Source organism: Phyllobates terribilis, unplaced genomic scaffold (assembly GCF_046119375.1).
Source record: "Phyllobates terribilis strain yellow unplaced genomic scaffold, ASM4611937v1 Scaffold_11__3_contigs__length_659146591, whole genome shotgun sequence".
NCBI classification, from domain to species: Eukaryota; Metazoa; Chordata; class Amphibia; order Anura; family Dendrobatidae; genus Phyllobates; species Phyllobates terribilis.
In genome coordinates, this window is record NW_027362771.1 from 226,433,386 (window position 1) to 226,455,910 (window position 22,525).

The following is a 22,525-nucleotide window of genomic DNA, read 5'->3' on the forward strand; positions in this document are numbered from 1 at the left end:
CTCTTCTCCAGACCCGGGTACCATCCTCACATTGAATCGCTTAATATCCGCATGTGCACATTTAGTCATGCGAATATTAAGCGATTCAATGCAAGTCAATGGTGGCAAATACACTGCGATTACTCAAAATAATTGTTAGTGCTGCGGATTTTTCTGCAATGATAATCCACAGTGGAAATCTCCGCAGCATGTGCACAGCACATACGGATTATCATTGGGGAACATGGCAGACCTTCTACCAAGCGTTTCTGCGGCGGAATTTGCGCTGCGGAAATACTTAAAAAACGCATAGTGGGCACGCAGCCTTACACTCACTGCATTTTGGGATCAGATCTTGGAATACCCCTTTAATTAATCTCAGGCATTCCAGCAATTATGCCATTGTTTTGGGCTTTTGTGGTTATGACATTCATTACAAGGTAAAAATTACCTGCCAGTATGATATTTTTTTTTTTTTTTACAAAATTAAAAAGTAACAATAATAGGAGCTGTGTGAGCAGGCTTGCTTTTTGTGCTACGAGCTTGCAATTTTATGTTGGCGTACATATGTTTTTAATTGCTTTCTATTGCATTTTATTTTGTGGAGAGTGCAGTAACTCGAGTTTCGACTTTTTTCTTCTTTTCGTGTGTTTAACATATGGTTAGAAAACGTTCTCTTGATAGAGAACATAGTGGAACCACAAGCAGAGTTTCCCAGATCCATAGGAGGCATTCAGTATATGCAAAATTGAAGGTAACATGCAAAAGAAAAACAAGAAACTGTTCCCAGTGGAAGCAAACCGCTATACCCTGGGGCATGCACAGGAAGTCTAGACAATCGGGAGTCAGGGAGTAGAATTAGCTGTGTTATTTTAGAGACGTATGTTGCAAGGTAAGCCACAAATTTCTAAATTTCCACGCCAAGGGTCCAATAGTACTGTGTTTTATTAAGTAAGAATGTGTGCAGCCTAATAGGCTTGATGAATCCTAAAAGTTAAACTTCCTAGGAATTCTAGATTTAGGGATTTCTTGTATGACGCGTCAGCGTATATAACATTCACTTCCAGTATAATAAGTTAATAAGAGTAATTCAGAGGAATACTATGAACAGTGTAAAGTCAAAATGGTTTACCTCTAAAGATTTTGCAAGTTCCACATGATTATCATAAACCAAAATATCTATAGAAATGTTTTGTAGTTGACTGATAAAATCTCGGTTTCCTTTAAGTGCGTCATCTTCTACAAATACCTTCCAGTATCGGGAAGCACATTTAGTACCATCCCAAACCTGCAATGGGAAGAGACCATCCATAATTTAAAATACATTTCCAATATAAGTAAAGTCTACACACGAGAACTGCTAACTACATACAAGTGGATTAAGAAGGGGCATGATTTGTGTATTAAAGGCTTCTGGGCCACACTCTCTATAATAAATATAAGATACATAACTGGATGTGCATCCAAAATACACAGCATTGACTACATTAACTATGTAACAAAGTGCAAATTGACTTAAAATAGTAGTCACAAAAGGAGAAAACAAATTAGCACACACAGGTATTACTTCAGTCAAATGGCAATTTGGGGTAATGATTGACTGATCAGCTTGCGGTAATGGGAGCTAAACTGCAGTACCTGAGAGCAGCCACTACACAGAGTAAGGAGCTGTAGTGTTACACCTCACTACACTGAACTTCCGATGGCTAGAAGCATTAGCTGATCAGCAAGGGTGCCGGGTCTGCAAAGGGTAGGTTACTAGCATCATAGACCCAAACCACTTCTATAAAGCACCACTCCAATGTTTTTTTAGGTGTGCATTATGAAACCCTAGAGCAGGGGTCTCAAACTCGGCTGGGTATATGGGCCGCACATGGAAAAAATTTGAATTTGGGGGGCCGCATTCTTTGTTCAATGTGACATTTTTAGTGATACCATTTTTTTTGTATACACCTTTTGAACATTTTTGCCGTGTTTATTTTTTTATGGCTTGGGTCGTTATGGATGTGGCGATAATAAACGTGCACTTTTTTGTGTTTACTTTAGTTTACATATAAAACAGCATTTTTAGTGCCCAATATTTTTTCATGCTTTATTTTATTTTTTATTTTTTTTACAATTTTATTTCCCCCAATTGGCCACATACAGTAATATTGTCTTACAATTAGCATCATATAGTAATAATGGAAAACATCTTGTAGTAATGTTCCCCATCCAAGTCCCCATCTTGTACTAATGTGCCCCATCCAGGTCCCCATCCTGTGGCAACGTTCCCCATCCTGGCGCCCATCTTGTACTAATGTGCCTCATCCAGGTCCCCATCTTGGGGCTATGTGCCCCATCCAGGTCCCCATCCTGTGGCAATGTTCCCCATCCAGGTCCCCATCTTGTGGCTCTGGTCCCCATCTTGTGGCTCTGTGCCCCATCCAGGTCCCCATCTTGTGGCTCTGTGCCCCATCCAGGTCCCCATCCTGTGGCTATGTGCCCCATCCAGGTCCCCATCCTGTGGCAACGTTCCCCATCCTGGCGCCCATCTTGTACTAATGTTCCCCATCCAGGTCCCCATCTTGTGGCTCTGTGCCCCATCCAGGTCCCCATCCTGTGGCAATGTTCCCCATCCAGGTCCCCATCTTGTGGCTATGTGCCCCATCCAGGTCCCCTCTTGTGGCTATGTGCCCCATCCCGGTCCCCATCTTGTGGCTATGTGCCCCATCCAGGTCCCCATCCTGTGGCTCTGTGCCCCATCCAGGTCCACATCCTGTGGCTATGTGCCCCATCCAGGTCCCCGTCCTGTGGCTATGTGCCCCATCCAGGTCCCCGTCCTGTGGCTATGTGCCCCATCCAGGTCCCCGTCCTGTGGCTATGTGCCCCATCCAGGTCCCCATCCTGTGGCTATGTGCCCCCTGTGCTGTTCTTCACACACATAAAATAGAAAAAAAAAAAGATGATTCTCACCTGTCCTCCGTTCCCTCGGCGGCCTTCCTGCAGATGTGGCCCGCAGGCACCACAGAGTCCGACCCCTTGACGATCCCGACCTGGTCCAGGAGGAGCCGCCGACAGCAGCGCTGCATTGCCGCACAGAGACTGTCTCCCAGCACAGCATTTTCAATGTCAGCCGCCGGCCAATCAGAGGCCAGCAGCTGACATCTGCATATGGCAATGACGTCATACTCGCTGCGCCGACACGCAGATATCAGCTGCTGGCCTCTGATTGGCCAGCAGCTGGCATTGGAAATGCAGTGCTGGGAGACAGTCTCTGTGCGGCAATTCAGCGCTGCTGTCGGCGGCTCCTCCTGGACCAGGTCGGGATCGTCAAGGGGTCTGTGCCTGCGGGCAGCATAAAGCAGCCTCTGGGGCCGCATGCGGCCCGCGGGCCGCGTGTTTGAGACCCCTGCCCTAGAGGAAATCCCTTCTACAATGTTTGTGTGGTATGCTGCTGGTTTTCTGGAGTAACAAATGTTGTACATAATTTCTAAATGGTGGAACCTGTGACGAGTCTCCTGCTACTTTCTAAACCATTCTGTATTTATGTTGCCTAGTCTTAATGAGTTTATCTTGGAAATATTTCTGTTTAGAATGTCACTTAAAAGAAAATAAGTATAATAGCATAAAACAAAGCAAAAAGCCATGCTTGCGGGCCATTTTGTTTTATGGTTTTCATCAGCACTGCAGCACATATGGCTTCAAAGATCACCCACTGAGCCAACATCTTACAGGAGAAAATCCTAAAGACAGTGCAACAGCGTGCGCCCTGCCGAATTATGTGAGACTCTAAAAGGAGTGGGAAATCAAAGTTGGTATTAAAACCTTTCAACTTTGTAAGCACACAATTTTGGAAAAAAAAACCTCTTGCAACTCACACAGCTTGAACATCAAAATAGAACAGTAAAGGAACACGCTCTTGTGTCAAAACGCTAAACATGTTTTGACAATTTACTCTATATGCTCATTTAATACATTTATTGTAGATTTAACTATAAGGGAAAATAACAGGGGTGTATACTGCCCATTGCTAAATTATAAATTTACCAATGTCAGGATCATTTTTAATGCTCACCAGCATGTTAACCCCTTAGTGACCAGGCCAAATTTGTCACTTTACATGGCAATATCTCTGGAATGTTTCAACACATCCCAGTGATTCTAGACTGCTTTTCCGTGACAAATTATACTTTATGTTATTGTTGAATTTAGGTTGATATGTATTGCGCTTATTTATGAAAATATCAGAAATTTGGCACAAATTTAAATAGACTAGCAATTTTCAAACGTGGAATGTTTATACTTTTAATCCAGATAGTCATACTACACAAAATAGTTAAATAACATTTCCCTCATGTCTGCTTTACACCAGCACTATTTTGTCAAATGTCTTTTTATTTTGTTAAGCTGTTAAACGGTATAATATTTAGCTCCAATTTTTCAAATTTTTTTACTCTTGCTACTCTGTTTTGATGTGACTTTGGGGGACCTACCGTATTTTTCGGACTATAAGACGCACAGGAGCATAAGACGCACCCTAAATTGTGGGGTAGAAAATTGGAAAAAATATTTTTTATAAGATGGGGGTCAGTCTTCTAGTCCAAATACAGTTAGGTCCATATATATTTGGACAGAGACAACATTTTTCTAATTTTGGTTCTAGACATTACCACAATGAATTTTAAACAAAACAATTCAGATGCAGTTGAAGTTCAGACTTTCAGCTTTCATTTGAGGGTATCCACATTAAAATTGGGTGAAGGGTTTAGGAGTTTCAGCTCCTTAACATGTGCCACCCTGTTTTTAAAGGGACCAAAAGTAATTGGACAGATGAAATAATTGTAAATAAAATGTTCATTTCTAGTACTTGGTTGAAAACCCTTTGTTGGCAATGACTGCCTGAAGTCTTGAACTCATGGACATCACCAGACGCTGTGTTTCCTCCTTTTGATGCTCTGCCAGGCCTTCACTGCGGTGGTTTTCAGTTGCTGTTTGTTTGTGGGCCTTTCTGTCTGAAGTTTAGTCTTTAACCCCTTAAGCCCCGGAGCATTTTCCGTTTTTGCATTTTCGTTTTTGCTCCCCTTATTCCCAGAGCCATAGCGTTTTTATTTTTTGGTCAATATGGCCATGTGAGGGCTTATTTTTTGTGGGACGAGTTGTATTTTTCAACGCCATTACTAGTTTTACCATATCCTGTACGGGAAAACGGGAAAAACATTCCAAGTGCGGTAAAATTGCAAAAAAAAGTGCAATACCACAGTTGTTTTTTATTTATTTTTTTACCACGTTCACTGAATGCTAAAACTGACCTGCCCTTCTTATTTTACAGGTCATTACGAGTTCATAGAAACCAAACATATATAGGTTCTTTTATATTTAAGTGGTGAAAAAAAATTCCAAAATTTGGTAAAAAAAAATAAATAAAAAAAATAGCGCAATTTTCTAAGACCCGTAGCGTCTCCATTTTTCGTGATCTGGGGCTGGTTGATGGCTTATTTTTTGCGCACCGGGCTGACATTTTTATTGATAACATTTGGGGTAGATCCGATGTTTTGATCGCATTTTATTGCAATTTTGCGGCGACCAAAAAACGTAATTCTGGCGTTTAGAATTTTTTTCTCGTTACGCTGTTTACCGATCGGATTAATTCTTTTTTTATATTGATAGATCGGGCGATTCTGAACGCGGCGATACCAAATATGTGTATGTGGGGTTTATTTTTTATTATTTTATTTTGAATGGGGCAAAAGGGGGGTGATTTAAACTTTTATATTTTTTAATATTTTTAAAAACTTTTTTTTTACTTTTTGCATGCTTCAATAGTCTCCATAGGAGACTAGAAGCAGCAACTATCCGATCGCCTCTGCTACATACAGGGGACGAGCAGGTCCCCTGCATGCAGCAGAAATGGTCCTGTGCTATGGGCGCCGACCACTAGGTGGCGCTCATAGCGACAAGATCATGACAACCACAGGCGTCTGCTGCAGACCCTGGGTTGTCATGCCCACCCATCGGCGACCCGCGATCACGTGACGGGGTCGCCGGTGGGTGGGGCTTATGACGCGCTACCCAGAAGCGCGCGTTAAATGTTGCTGTCAGAGATTGACAGCGGCATTTAACATGTTAACAGCCGCGGGTGGATCGCGATTCCACCCGCAGCTGTTGCGGGCACATGTCAGCTGTAAGAATCAGCTGACATGTGCTCCGTTCAGTGAGGGCTCAGCGCAGCAGCCCTCACTGAACGGGCAGTACGCAAATATGCGTACTAATACGTCCCCGGTATTTAAGGGGTTAACAAGTGAAATGCATGCTCAATTGGGTTGAGATCAGGTGACTGACTTGGCCATTCAAGAATATTCCACTTCTTTGCTTTAATAAACTCCTGGGTTGCTTTGGCTTTATATTTTGGGTCATTGTCCATCTGTAGTATGAAACGACGACCAATCAGTTTGGCTGCATTTGGCTGGATCTGAGCACACAGTATGGCTCTGAATACTTCAGAATTCATTCGGCTGCTTCTGTCCTGTGTCACATAATCAATACACACTAGTGACCCAGTGCCACTGGCAGCCATGCATGCCCAAGCCATCACACTGCCTCCGCAGTGTTTTACAGATGATGTGGTATGCTTTGGATCATGAGCTGTACCACGCCTTTGCCATACTTTTCTCTTTTCATCATTCTGGTAGAGGTTGATCTTGGTTTCATCTGTCCAAAGAATGTTCTTCCAGAACTGTGCTGGAGTTTTTAGATGTTTTTTAGCAAAGTCCAGTCTAGCCTTTTTATTCTTGATGCTTATGAGTGGCTTGCACCGTGCAGTGAACCCTCTGTAGTTACTTTCATGCAGTCTTCTCTTTATGGTAGATTTGGATATTGATGCGCCTACCTCCTGGAGAGTGTTGTTCACTTGGTTGGCTGTTGTGAAGGGGTTTCTCTTCACCATGGAGATTATTCTGCGATCATCCACCACTGTTGTCTTCCGTGGGCGCCCAGGTCTTTTTGCATTGATGATTTCACCAGTGCTTTCTTTCTTTCTCAGGATGTACCAAACTATAGATTTTGCCACTCCTAATATTGTAGCAATTTCTCGGATGGGTTTTCTCTGTTTTTGCAGCTTAAGGATGGCTTGTTTCACCTGCATGGAGAGCTCCTTTGACAGCATGTTTACTTCACACCAAAACCTTCCAAATGCAAGCACCACACCTCAAATCAACTCCAGGCCTTTTATCTGCTTAATTGAGAATGACATAATGAAGGGATTGCCCACACTTGTCCATGAAATAGCCTTGGAGTCAATTGTCCAATTACTTTTGGTCCCTTTAAAAACAGGGTGGCACATGTTAAGGAGCTGAAACTCCTAAACCCTTCATACAATTTTAATGTGGATACCCTCAAATGAAAGCTGAAAGTCTGAACTTCAACTGCATCTGAATAGTGCTTGTTCTCTTTGTTTCCTCTTATAGCGTTGGTGGTTTTAGGAGCTATTGATCGAATGCATTGGCTAAGATCATTCATAGTCCTCTATATGACTTCATGATCTCCTTGTAATGCTGGTGCCCATCCACACACACACACCTTGAAGTGTGAATGCACCTATTTAATTAGCATTTTTTATAAGGGGGGCATATACAGCGATTAAGGAGAGGTGTGACTGAACTCTCGATGCGCAACGTTTTTAAAGCACTGCTTATAAGCACGACTCTATGATTAAGTAACAACATACTACCTCAAATTTGGAACAAAGATCAAGTTTAACTGTTCCAATTATGAACTGTGATTAACTTTAATTGCCTCTATCCGGTAAACACGCCAATTGGGGCCAATTTTACATATAAATAAATTATTTACCCTTTCAATAGTCTTGTCTGTTCTCTTAATAAGCTAAAGCACAAATAATATGTATTAGTTCGAATTTCCATTCCTGGACAAATTTGTGGTTATTGTTCTATTTGCTGCTAGCTTACAACACAGATACAAGCGAAACCATTTTTTATACATTTACATGGTAAATTTGATTTATTAACCATTTTGTTTGATATAACTATCTGATTTAAAGTGAATCTGTCACCCCTTGGGAGATATCAGACCTCTACTATGGGCATACAGGTTATAGAAAAGTAAATCTATACTTACCTGTATGGCCATAGTAGAGGTCTGATTGCTGAGAAAAGTGTTTTTATCAACTCGGTCTTGCACATACTTGGCGTCTCCCGGATGCCAAGATATCCCCGCCTATCTTCTTAGTAATCCCCGCTTATGTTTTTAGTTAGCATATTGCCCCCTCCCCTGCACGTCACAGGGCCCTGTGATGTGCACTGTTCTCCCTCAGCTTCTGCGCATGCGCAAAGCGCCTCTCACATAGAGTGCGCTTTGTTCCCTCCCGGCCACCTTTGTCTGCGCAATGCGCCGCAGGGTTCTATTGTACAGGCGCCGAGGAGTCACTGTGAAACCAAGCCTGTGCAAAACAGAGTTAATAAAAACACATTTCTCTGCAATCAAACCTCTACTATGGGCCATACAGGTATGTATACATTTACTTTTCTATACCCTGTTTGCCCATATTAGAGGTCTGATATCTCCCAGGGGGTGACACATTCCCTTTAAGGGCATAAAAATAAAAAGTTTGAAAATTGAAACATTTTCGCCAAGCTTCCGATATTTTCACAGATAAATGCAAAAAATATCAACCTAAATTTACCACTAACATGAAATACAATTTGTCATGAAAAAAACAAACTCAGAATCACTGGGATACGTTGAAGCGTTCCAGAGTTATTGCCTCATAAAGTGATACTGGTCAGGAATGGAAAATTTGGCCCAGTCAGGAAGGTGAAAATAGGCTTTGAGGTGAAGGAGACAAACATGATGTCCCCTGGAAGACTTGGACCCAGTTTATTTTTTTAATCTTTAGATTTCAAATATCACAAAATACTATTATATGTGTAATGCTCTACAGAAGTTAGGGTAGATAACCAAGCTGCTGATTGTAGAGACAAAATAAAACATGGGGAAAAAAAAGTGCAGAAACATACATTACCTTAAGGAGATACGAGGCTTTATCAAACTCAGCTTTTGCAACAAGCTGACAGATCAAATCGAAATATTGACCAGGCTGTACATCTGATAACTTCCGTCTTGAGCTAGAAAACTGCTGCAGTCCCATCTGCCAATGGCGTAAGATTTCTATGATTTTCTGGTCTTCTGTAGTAAAGCTATAACGCTCACTAGAAGTCCTTGGAACGAGTGGACCGTCAACCGTACCTTCAAATACCAACGCTGAGAAACCACTACTACTAATACCTTGAAATTCATTGTTAAACTTTTGGATCTAAAAGGAAAAAAAAATAAAAACTATTCCAAAATTGTGCTTATTTGGTCAACGAGACAGATCATACAACCTATATCAATGTTGGGTAACAGCAATACTGTGTTCCAGGACAACCATTATACATTAATATTGCAAGTTTCCAATAATGGAAGATTTTTTCTTGTCCTAACTTCATACCATCATCGTTCTTGCCATGCCAGGAGGAGTGCATGGATGAGGCTATGTGAAGCTCCCTGCTGGAAATCCCTATTTACCTGAAAACGTTGAGCCACTTAAGGAATTACCATACTTGAAAATGGGATTTAGACGTGCAGAACCATTATACCATATTTAATTTGTACTAAGAGGGTATGTCTATACATAGTAGTTCCACTGGATTTTCTATCCAGAGTTGAGGGCAGAAAATTAGCAGTGGACTACGGTGGCAGCAAAGTAGATACCACTTCAATCGTCTGGATTTTCACCACCAATTTCACCCTTTGAATGAAATCTGTGTCAAATCCACAACATAATCCTCATGTGAAATATGCAGATTTTGCACCAGATTTACAAGGACTCTATGGTGAAATCCCCAACATCTTTCCTCTGTCCAAAGATACATGCAGAAGTACCCCAAGAGAGTAATGTGCATGCAATAGGCACACACTGCTGTGAGTTTTATATTGTACAGTATCAGGTGTCTGAATTATTTACCTGGATGCTGATGCTATAATCCTAAATGCCTTATGGTCCCAGAAAGCAATTTCTATCATTTTTGATTTTGCATACACTGTCACTTTTTACTGTACTGTACATGCAGAAGACACAGTACAGAATCAATGCAGCAGTGCCTATATACTACATGGAACTGTATTAAGGTTACTATGGTACTGAATTATGCTAAATCTAATTTGCCATTTTACTAATGTTTAGCTTACAAATAACAATTCATGAGAAACTTTGGGAGAGTATGGGTAAAGGGGAAGAACTGTCTACTATATACCTGGTTTAAATTCTGCAAAGTTGGGCATATTCACCCTGCGGGAATTGTTCCTGGACATAAGTGTGCACTGTGCTCAAGAACGATGTCAAAGAGCATGCCAAAACTCTAACCCTTCTTTCCTCCCAAATTTGCTGGTTGCACTGTATTTATAGTATACAGATATGAAAGACTTTTACATGGACTCAATAGCATACCTTCATTCTATGAAATCGAACAATATCACCAATTTTATAAATTTTCGGAAGAGAAGCTTGACTTCCGCTGAAAAATGTGCACTTCAGCTTCACATTGGACTGGTCCACAATTGTAATAATAGAACAATAGTCTGCAATAAAAAAAAGAATGCCAAGTCATCTTGCTACTTAACTATGCTGTAATCAGAACATTCAGGCTCTGGACACATATTCCAAAGATTACATTTCTGTAAAGGTTCGTGCAGACGACCGTATTTTCGGTCTATGTGCGATCGAAAAAAAACATTGGATCGCATTCACACCAATGTTATTCTATGGGGACGTGCACATTTTCCTGTGACACATTCTGTTTGAGGGAAAAAAATACATCACGGCATGCACGATTTGCATTCGATAGTCGGCTAGCACTCGGCCATGCAAGTCAATGAGTCTGTGGGAAGAAAATAAAAAACACACTCGGATGACATTTTAATAGATTGATGGTCAATTTTTTGGTCAATATGGCCGTCTGAGGGCTTATTTTTTGCGGGATGAGTTGTACTTTTGAACGACATTACTGGTTTTACCATATCGTGTATGGGAAAAAGCTCCGGCGGTGAGCCCACACTGAACCGGGCACATGTCAGCTGATCCTTACAGCTGACATGTGCCTGCAACAGCCGCGGGTGGAATCGCGATCCACCCGCGGCTGTTAACTAGTTAAATGCCGCTGTCAATCTCTGACAACGGCATTTAACATCGCTGCGCCGGAAGCGCGTCACTTACCCCGCCCATCGGTGACCCCGTCACGTGATCGCGGGTCACTGATGGGTGGGCATGACAACCCTAGGTCTGCAGCAGACCCCAGTGGTTGTCATGTTCTGATCGCTATGAGCGCCACCTAGTGGTCGGCGCTCATAGCACTGGAGCATTTCTGCTACATAGAGGTGATCTGCTCATCAACCCTATGTAGCAGAGGCGATCAGACAAGTGCTGCTTCTAGTTTCCTATGGAGACTATAGAAGCATGCAAAAAGTGAAAAAAAAATGTTTTTAAAAATATGAAAGTTTAAATCACCCCCCTTTCGCCCCATTCAAAATAAAATAATAAAAAAAAAAAACATACACATATTTGGTATCGCCGCGTTCAGAATCGCCCGATCTATCAATATAAAAAAAGAATTAATCCAATCGGTAAACAGCGTGACAAGAAAAAAATTCTAAACGCCAGAATTACGTTTTTTAGGTCGCCGCAACATTGCAATAAAATGGGCGATCAAAACATCGGATCTACCCCAAAATGGTATCAATAAAAACTTCAGCTCGGCGCGCAAAAAATAAGCCCTCACACGGCCCCAGATCCCGAAAAATGGAGACACTAAGGGTCTTGGAAAATGGCGCCTTTTTTTAGCAAAATTTGGAATTTTTTTTCACCACTTAAATAAAAAACAACCTATACAGGTTTGGTGTCTACGAACTCGAAATGACCTGGAGAATAATAATGGCAGTTCAGTTTTAGCATTCAGTGAACGTAGTAAAAAAAACAAAAAAAAAACATCTGTGGTATTGTACTTTTTTTGCAATTTCACCGCACTTGGAATTTTTTTCCTGTTTTCCCGTACACGATATGGTAAAACTAGTAATGGCGTTGAAAAGTACAACTCGTCCCGCAAAAAATAAGCCCTCACACGGCCATATTGACCAAAAAATAAAAACGCTATGGCTCTGGGAACAAGGGGAGTGAAAAATGAAAATGCAAAAACGGAAAATCCCAGGGTTGCAAAGGGGTTAAAGAGTCACTTTACCTTTAATTTTTAATAATAATGAGGTAGAGCAAATGATTTTAATAATCTTTCAAATATACCTTATAAATGAAATCCGAAAGAAAACCTTCTAGATATCCCTATATGTTGCTTCTGAAGCAAATCGTATTCAGTTCCACAGATACTGAATACGGCTTTCTAAGGGTGGGGGCAGAGCCTGAACAGTGTGCGCGCTCCTGGCTGGATCCCATGCACTGTATGTCAGTGCATCAGCAGGTTACCTCAGTCTTCAGCACAGTGCAGTAAAAATAAAAAAAAAGAGTTACGCTTTAAGTTCACCTTCCCACCTACTTGTTTTCCCTCCATCTCTCCCTCTTCTTTGATTGACAGGTCTGGCTTCATAGAGCCAGAGAAGGAGGGTGACAGTAAACTAGCAGGCATGAAGGTGTAGTTAAATGATTGGCCCCGCCATGATGCACCGAGCGCCTGTACTTGAACGGTCATTCTGTGCTGACGAAGGGAACCTGCCATGTCCAATAACACCATTACTCTGCCTTTTTAGCACTGATGCAGTACTGAGTGAGCTGTCAGTCATTGCCGGGGTGTTCTTACAGCTGCTGCTTTCAGTTCTGTGAGCGATGACTGTAATTGATTTGGGCACACCGGCATGACGGAAAGCTACCAGCTCCCTGGAGAAACAAAGTTCATTTTTTCCCCGGTGCCACACTTTTAGTACAGCGGCCAGGCACCTTCATAACGCTTTTAACACCATATCTGGAGGTTAGTAGCATTATTGGACCTGACTGGTTCCCTTTAAAGCATTAATACACTGCTTATACTTAATCTTTTCTCATTAAACTATATCTCAATCTGCTCCGCTGCCCCTGCTCTGTAACAAGATGCCTGCAGATTGGACAGTACTTTCATGGTGAAGGGTTTTTTCTACCTAGAAGCCTAACAGGCTGCTTTCATCCTGGTTTGGAAATTATTTGACAGAGGTTCATGTGTTACAGCTTCTATGACTGAGGCAAGAACTTGCAATAATAGCCAACCATGTTTGCGGCAATGGAGAGAGGTTATTGGCCTTCTGATGGCATGCAAAAACCTTCTTTTCTTGTTCTTTTCAGTCCCTATTTGGTCAATCTTCTCCATGTTATTCCCACAGCTGTGCCCTTTTTTTTATCACTTTATGAGGAGCAAGCAATACTGAGTGCCTGAATGCTGACATGCTGCCTGCTAAGCAATGCAAGCTCTTGTCACTTTAAAGAAACACTCCCGCTAATTGTATTCCTTATACCTGTGTAACTGCTCGTGTAATGTATGGTGTGTGAATATAATCACCAATCGCCATCTTCTCCGGCATCCAGCTCCGTTGCACTCCACACTGCGCTCTACAGCCCCAAATTATCAAGACCAACGGATGTTCACACCAGTCTCGATGAGGGTTCGTGCTGGAGTCAGACGCTCCCGATTCATTAAGAGCTGCACGCCTCCTAATGAATCTGGCGTTTCTGAAAAGTGGCGTGCGCCACAAATCTTATTCCAGTTGGGGATTAGAGTAAGATTTGTGGCTTAATGAATGTCGCCGCTTGTCATGAATTTGACAAGCAGGGTTTGCCACGTCTCATCATCCCCCGTCCCACCCAGTTTGTGGGCGAACATGGCGTGAAAATGCCACACTTCTATGTGACTGAAGACATTTGACTCCTCACAGCGCACGCACTGCACACTATCAGGATTCTCCGATGCATACTTCAGACCACATTACAACTAGACATGAGCGGCCTCGCCCAATACAAGTGAATTGAATGAAGCTGTGCACATTTAGTTGCCACTTGACCACATGTAAGCAAATCGCATATTTGCAGTCATGTGACCACCCACTTTTGCCGCCGACACCGGAAAGTCCTGACAGCGTGCGTTGCGCATTGAGTAATCCTGGAGAACTCTTTTAATGTAAAAGAGGGTAAGACTTGTGTGTTTTATATACTCAAATTTACATCCCCCACTACAAATTTTCTAACAGCAAGAAAAAAAAATCCTTAGATTCTTCCCTTATGATTTTTTTTTTCTTTTAATATTGGAAATTGCTTGTGCAGTTCCAGCATTCTCACTAGTTAGAAGAGATGGAACTGCATTCTACCCATTTATGAACAAGGGGCAGGAGGAAATGACCCAGTAATGGACAATAGATCACACCATCTTCAGACCAAGATGAAAGATATGGCCAGAGAAGTTTAGAGAGAAGAAAATTCACTGACTGGCTTACATCTCAATAAATAGAGAATATCCTACAGACGTATAAATGGAGCACCTAACATAATATGAAGCTTTTCATTCTATAGTCTATCCGGTCTACATAAATTCATACTGCTCTAAGTATACTAAAATGTACGTATAAGGATCATTTATTTATGTTCCTGCAAAGCTCTCATTATTTTGTAGCTTCAAGGGAAAGCTAGGTAATTTGGAATATTTAATTAGTTTTGCATTATTACTTGGTCCTTTATTGAAAATGTATTATTAAGCAAAATTCTGTCTAACAAGACTCTTCTTGGAAGTAAAGATTATCTAATATGGAGCAGAGAGGGTTGTTTTCTCAGTGGAAGGCAAATGAAGAATCTATGGTAGGACATGTGCGCACGATACGAATTTGAAGCAGAAATTTCCTGAGCGTTTTTACATCTCCCTTGCAGAACAAAAACGCATGCGGATTTTACATGCATTTTTGACAATTTTATTTCATGTTTTTTTTAAGCGTTTTTGTACATCAATGAATGCTTTGATGAACTAAATAAAAGTTATGTGGTGGGACACTGCTTAAACCCTTGGATTACCATAGAACTTGGGTGAGTATATTGGTTAATTTAAATGATTGTGTCTGAATGTGTTTGTCGTATTTCAAATAAAGTGTTTGCTCTGTGTCTGTGCGTTTACTTAAAGGGGTATTCCCATCTCCAAGATCCTATCCCAATATGTAATAGGTGTAATAATAATAACATTAGCAAATACCTACAATTAGAAATGTAGTATAGCATTTTTGATTTGCTATGTCTTTTTCCTCATGTGCGGGCATTGCAGGACCTTAGGTATCGTCCACTGATAAAGTGGCAGTTAGTCAGCTAGCTGCTAGTGGTCGTAACTGTGGATACCTAAGGTCCTGTATTGCCTACACACGAGGCAAGTGGCAAAGCGAATCAAAAATACTATACTACATTTCTAATTGTAGGCATTTGCTAATATTATTACACCTAATACATATTGGGATAGGATCTTGGAGATGGGAATACCCCTTTAACTCTTTACTTTACTTTAATTAAGTTTGGTCATGAAAAGGTCTGATTGACACCTTGTCATCACCAAACAAAAGAGCTGGGTGTCAGCTAGTCCCACTCACCCAATCTTCATTAGAATTTCTATTCATGTAATTTATGCGGCTGCTGTGAGCTGTTATTTTTAGCCTAGGAAGGTGGCAACTGCAAACATTTTCCCTGGCCATAATTAACATCTCACAGCTGGTTCATTAGCCGCTACATCCCCAGGAACAGCACTAAGCAGCGCATTGGACACAACATATTTTTATTGCGTCCAAAACGCGATGTTCTAATACCGCACTTTTGTTGTCGGTACATGTGAATCTATATAATGACACTTCAAATTGGTCAAAATCTGCAGCGGACACTAGCGTATTCATCTGATCAGCCCTGGTGACGTAACCACCGTGGGAGCATTCTTGCAAATGTTCCCAGAGTGAGAATCAGCTGACTGCCAGCGTGAGCAATCAGCTGATGGTCATGTGGCCATCAGCTGATCAGTGACATCACCGAAGGTCCTGGCAGCTCGGTATACTGCGGGGCGCGAGCCGCCGGGGAGAGAACATCGCCGGGGACCAGGAAGACACCGGGGGCAGCCGGACAGGTGAGTATAAAGGTTTATTTTTCCTTTTTTTTTTTTTTTGACAGTGGGCACGCGGGCTGGGAAGAACAGACTGCTGCTCCTCCCATCCACTTCACTCTCGCTGTTATCAGCGGGAACGGCGGTCGGATGTGAGGAGTAGCAGTCTCCTCTCCCGACCCGGGTACCACCCGCAGAGCATTTCCGCCGCAATTTCACACCCATTATCTTTCATTGATACCCAGCAAATCCACAGGTATAAATATTCTACCTGTGGGTTTGCTGCGATTCAATGTAAGTCAATGGGCGCGATATCACTGTGGAATCGCGCAATAAATGGTCCTGCGTCGTTTTTTACCACAATGGTAACCTGGAGCGGAAATTTCCGCATCATGTGCACAGCACATCCTGATTACCATTGCTATACATGGCGGACCTATTAACAAGTGGTTTTAATGTGTTTCCGCGGCGGAAAAACAGCCGTGGAAACGCATTAAAACCGCATCGTCTGCACATAGCTGTACGTGGCAGAATCCAAAATAAGTACACTAACTTTATGCGTAAAAAATAAGCATGCAAAAAAAAAAAACAACGATAAAAGCAATGCCAGAAAAACAGCTGAATATGTCTACAGCCAGCGTGATGATGATGATAAAACAAGATGTATGGTAAGAAAACCCTAACATTGGCCTCATATGGATTGAAGTGGCAAGTTTATTAAAGTATGACAAAATGAAATACTGCTACTTGACTCATTTCTGACTGTTGGGTAGAACTAAGATGTCTAGAAACAAGCAGAGAACCGCAAAGCTAAAACAAGCGATAAAGTAGCAATGTCATATTAATCCCTTAGGGACCAGTCCACATTTTTCACATCTGACATGTGTCCCTTTATGTGGCGATAACGCTGGAATGTTTCAACATATTCCATTGATTTTTAGACTGTTTTCCCTGACACATTGTACTTTATGTTTACTCCTTCACACTGTGGACAATTTCAGTTTTTTTCCATATTTGTTCTTTCCTCCCCTTCTTCCAAGAGCCATAACTAAACGCTGGCTTTAACAGTACTATCGTAATGACAGGCACGGAGGCCGATGGGCATGTAGAATGATGTGCCGCCCTGCTGGCATGTATGTCACAAAGGTGTTAATAGTAAATTTAGGTTGATATTTTTATAAATAAAAGCAAAACATAAAAAAATAGCAATTTTGTTCTGGTGTGCAGGCTCCTTGGCATCTAGTAGTGCGGGGATAGGTAAAATAGGAGGCAGAGAGGAGTGCAGGAGAAGCACCTAATGTATACCAGCTTCTGCACAGGTAGGGAAAGCTTGTGATGTAGCAAAAATCAACCAATGTCAGAAACCCATGCAGCTTTTTCAGGAGATTTCAAGAGGTCTGAAGTGCTTTTCATCATGGCTTTTAATGCATTTTTTGAATTGTGATTTTTTTTCCACGTTTTTTTTTTTTTAATTTTGTGATTTGACAGTGTCATGATTGGAAACAATGGAAAGGATCAAAATTTTCTTCAGATACTCTTTGGGTATGTTCACAAAGAAGGGAATCCACTTCAGGCCATGTTCTCACGTAGTGTACATGCTTCATGTCAAAATATTCATTACTGTTTATTGCATTTTTTGGTGATTAACTTACTTTTTATGCAGAAACGCAACTATTTCGATGTTAAAAGCGCAATTACACTTTTGCGGATATTTTTTCAGGCTCCCCATATAAGTCTATAGGGCAATAACACCAAAAACGCCCAGCACCACAGCATATTTAAACGCACAGTCGGTATGAGCGGTCATGAAATGACATTCACTTTGCTTGAATGTTTAAATGCAGATTTTCTGATTGAAAAAAATTCAGCGCTTATGTTACTTGAGAACATGGCCTCAAAATTGCTTTAAAACTCAGGAAAAAAATAAGCTGGCACCCCTACAATGGTGTGGTCATCTGCACAAATGATGTGAAAATGTAAGGAGTCTAGTAACAAAGATACAAGAACAGAACTGTGACCAAAAATTCAGGAGAACATTAATTCCCAATCATTAGCCCTTGTAGACATACCGGTAATTGCCGAACAAATGAGCAAAACGCTTGTTTGGCAAGTGATCAGATTGCTTATGCTGGTGTAAAATTGATTTTTCCACGGCAGTACATCACCCCAAGTATACAAGGGAAGAGCTGCTGGCAAAATGATGCTGTGTGGGTTCAGAACCATAATACTAACAATTGCTCTGTTCCCATTGATTTTCAACAGCCAATGTAAACTGGGCAGTAAACACGTTAGTATATAGGCGCTTTTTAAATGGCCGAGATCAGGCCCTATAAATGGAAAAAAAGGAACCCGTCATTAGATTTATGCTGCCAGAACCACAGGCAGCAGGAATCAGACACCGGCTGCATGATTGAGGCCAGGTATGCTTTACTCTGAAATGCTCTGGCAAAGGCATAGAGCCGAATCATCGGCGATGGTGGCAGACGCTCCTGACCCATGAAGAGATAAATGCCTCTCCAAGAATGAAGAGTGCCAGATGAGTGGCGTACACCTCTTTGTGCGTCTCACCCCAGATCCTGCTGGAGTAAGATTTGTGGTGTAGGGAAGTTGATGAGCGGCGGTCACCACAACCACATCCACTTTGTGGGAGCTAGGCGAAAATGGCGTAAGAACACCAAAAGTTGCACAACTTTAGCGCAGTCCCCAGTTGCACCAGAATTATGCGACTTTTCATTGCTTTTTACACCAGAATACTAGCATAAAAGCTTTGATGAACTGGGCCCATAGTTTGCAAATCTGGCAGGGGACTATAGGCAGAGACGTGACTTGCCAGTGAAGCCCCTTGTTGGTTTCTTCCTGCTTCGCTTCAGGTGATTGACAGGTATATCTTGTGTATACATAAGGAAAGACCTGTCAATCAGCTGGAGCGGAGAGAAGGCGTCCGGAGCGACATTGGACTAGTTAGGTCTGTGCCTACGGACCCCAGACTGGATTTTCAAACTATGTTTCCTCTAAAAAGCCAGCGCAGCTCAGAGTAAAACCTTTCTGGCTTCAATCACCCAACCTGGTTCTGGCATCATGAATCTGATGGCAGGTTCCTTGCAGACTATCACTATATGAGCTGGTAGATATCGGGTTGGATGTGACAAGTTCCCTGCAGACTATCACTATATGAGCAGGTAGATAGCGGTTGTGGAGATGGCAGGTTCCCTGCAGACTATCACTATATGAGCAGGTAGATAGCAGGTTGGAGGTGGCAGGTTCCCTGCAGACTATCACTATATGAGCAGGCAGATAGCGGTTGTGGAGATGGCAGGTTCCCTGCAGACTATCACTATATGAGCAGGTAGATAGCGGGTTGGAGGTGGCAGGTTCCCTGCAGACTATCACTATATGAGCAGGTAGATAGCAGTTGTGGAGATGGCAGGTTCCCTGCAGACTATCACTATGTGAGCAGGTAGATAGTTGTGGAGGTGGCAGGTTCCCTGCAGACTATCACTATATGAGCAGGTAGATAGCAGTTGTGGAGGTGGCAGGTTCCCTGCAGACTATCACTATATGAGCAGGTAGATAGCAGTTGTGGAGACGGCAGGTTCCCTGCAAACTATCACTATATGAGCAGGTAGATAGCGGGTTGGAGGTGGCAGGTTCCCTGCAGACTATCACTATATGAGCAGGTAGATAGCAGTTGTGGAGATGGCAGGTTCCCTGCAGACTATCACTATGTGAGCAGGTAGATAGTTGTGGAGGTGGCAGGTTCCCTGCAGACTATCACTATATGAGCAGGTAGATAGCAGTTGTGGAGGTGGCAGGTTCCCTGCAGACTATCACTATGTGAGCAGGTAGATAGCAGTTGTGGAGGTGGTAGGTTCCCTGCAGACTATCACTATGTGAGCAGGTAGATAGCGGGTTGGAGGTGGCAGGTTCCCTGCAGACTATCACTATGTGAGCAGGTAGATAGCGGGTTGGAGGTGGCAGGTTCCCTGCAGACTATCACTATGTGAGCAGGTAGATAGAAGTTGTGGAGATGGCAGGTTCCCTGCAGACTATCACTATATGAGCAGGTAGATAGCGGGTTGGAGGTGGCAGGTTCCCTGCAGACTATCACTATGTGAGCAGGTAGATAGCGGGTTGGAGGTGGCAGGTTCCCTGCAGACTATCACTATATGAGCAGGTAGATAGCAGTTGTGGAGATGGCAGGTTCCCTGCAGACTATCACTATGTGAGCAGGTAGATAGTTGTGGAGGTGGTAGGTTCCCTGCAGACTATCACTATGTGAGCAGGTAGATAGCGGGTTGGAGGTGGCAGGTTCCCTGCAGACTATCACTATGTGAGCAGGTAGATAGCGGGTTGGAGGTGGCAGGTTCCCTGCAGACTATCACTATGTGAGCAGGTAGATAGCAGTTGTGGAGATGGCAGGTTCCCTGCAGACTATCACTATATGAGCAGGTAGATAGCGGGTTGGAGGTGGCAGGTTCCCTGCAGACTATCACTATATGAGCAGGTAGATAGCAGTTGTGGAGATGGCAGGTTCCCTGCAGACTATCACTATGTGAGCAGGTAGATAGTTGTGGAGGTGGCAGGTTCCCTGCAGACTATCACTATGTGAGCAGGTAGATAGCGGGTTGGAGGTGGCAGGTTCCCTGCAGACTATCACTATGTGAGCAGGTAGATAGCAGTTGTGGAGATGGCAGGTTCCCTGCAGACTATCACTATGTGAGCAGGTAGTTAGCAGGTTGGAGGTGGCAGGTTCCCTGCAGACTATCACTATGTGAGCAGGTAGATAGCAGGTTGGAGGTGGCAGGTTCCCTGCAGACTATCACTATGTGAGCAGGTAGATAGTTGTGGATATGGCAGGTTCCCTGCAGACTATCACTATATGAGCAGGTAGATAGCAGGTTGGAGGTGACAGGTTCCCTTTCACGACCGTAGAGTGTGGCGCCATGCCAGATATCTGCCATTTGTGCATAAGAGCCACAAGGGACTTCCCTGGGTCATTTACTGGAGCTCACAGCCCTGTGGGGACACGTGAGGGTGATGGCCATACTGCGGCCACATCTGACCACACGCAGGAGCAGTCATGTGACCGTGCATGGATGGGGGCCTGATAACTTTATGGGCGTATACAATGCATGTGGGCGGGGCTTTACTCGGCGCGGATCTCCCATCCTCACTACGTCACTGCTGCGTTGTACATACCTGTCCCTTTACTACGATATGGAAGCTTAAAAAACGTCACAACCCCGTACACATTGGCCACCGTGCTCTCCACCAGCTGGTCCAGCGGCGTGTAAGTGTACCTGTGCGCAGGAGCCTAAAACATGAACACAGTGACATCATGTGACCACGTCCAGACAGGTACACACGTGTAGTCTACAGCTCAGACACATACACACATCCTCTCGGAGCTTCACCACTGCAACAAGGACACGTGATCAGCCGTGACAGCGCGCGGTTTTACTCCACAGCGCCCTCGCCGCTCACGTGACCGGAGGGGCGGGGCTTCGGCTCGGGAGGGCGGGAGGATGTGCTGCGTGAGCTGGCCAGTGCCACCATGCGCCAGTGACAATGTCACTTTTCCCTATAGTCACACACGGATTATTTTATTTGAAGCTCTTGGCGTCATGAAGTGTTCATACACTGTCTCTACACTTCTCCTGATCCCTATGAGTTAACCCTTTTATAGAGAGCTTTAAGGCTATGTGCCCACGATGCAGAAATGCTCTGGATTTTTTCCGCATCTCCCTGGCAGAAAAAACGCATGCGGATTGTACATGCGGATTGTACATGCGGATTGTACATGCGTTTTTCCCGCCAGGTAGAAGCGTTTGTGAAGCGTTCTTCACTTGCACTTCTGCATGCAGGTTATCAAGCGCTTTCCAGGCGATTTTAGCATCACTTGGAAAGTGCTTGACAACTTGGTCACACTATATAAATCCATGCAAACAGCATAGATTTATATACTGTGACCAAGTAATAGTTAAAAAACCAATAAAAATGGTAAAAAAAACATTATACCCACCTTCCGATGGCCCTCAGTCTCCTTCTCCGGTCTCCCCGGTGTCTCGCGGTGGTGTAAAGGGAGCTTCCATTACGTCATTTAGTCATGTGACAGGTCACGAGACCGCCAACGTGAGTGGCGGTCTCGTGACCGTCATGTAAGGTCCTTTTACACCATCGCGAGCCACCAGGCAGCCAGGACGCACCATACCGGGGACCATCAGAGTATAATGTTTTTTTTAATTTTAATTCTTTTTAACTACAGGTACTATCGTACCCAGGTCTGGAGGAGAGTCTCCTCTTCTCCAGACCCAGGTACCATCCACACATTGAAACGCATAATATCCGCATGTTCACATGTAGTCATGCGGGTATTAAGTGATTCAATGCAAGTCAATGGCGGCAATGACGCTGCGTGCCCGCAA

General features: G+C 43.1%; 1 protein-coding gene across 1 annotated transcript in view; it reads right to left on the reverse strand.

The window, feature by feature from the left end:
* The window catches only part of POT1 (protection of telomeres 1), a 67,330-nt gene extending 45,706 nt beyond the window's left edge, over positions 1-21,624 (reverse strand). Inside the window, exons 1-5 of the mRNA XM_073652082.1 lie at positions 21,493-21,624; positions 21,300-21,414; positions 10,466-10,596; positions 8,999-9,289; positions 1,112-1,267 (exon numbers count right to left, since the gene is read on the reverse strand). Of these exons, the coding sequence (XP_073508183.1) occupies positions 1,112-1,267; positions 8,999-9,289; positions 10,466-10,596; positions 21,300-21,414; positions 21,493-21,498 (699 nt within the window). The 5' untranslated portion in view covers positions 21,499-21,624. The remainder of the gene's footprint in view (positions 1-1,111; positions 1,268-8,998; positions 9,290-10,465; positions 10,597-21,299; positions 21,415-21,492) is intronic.
* Between the last annotated feature and the right edge of the window lie 901 nt (positions 21,625-22,525).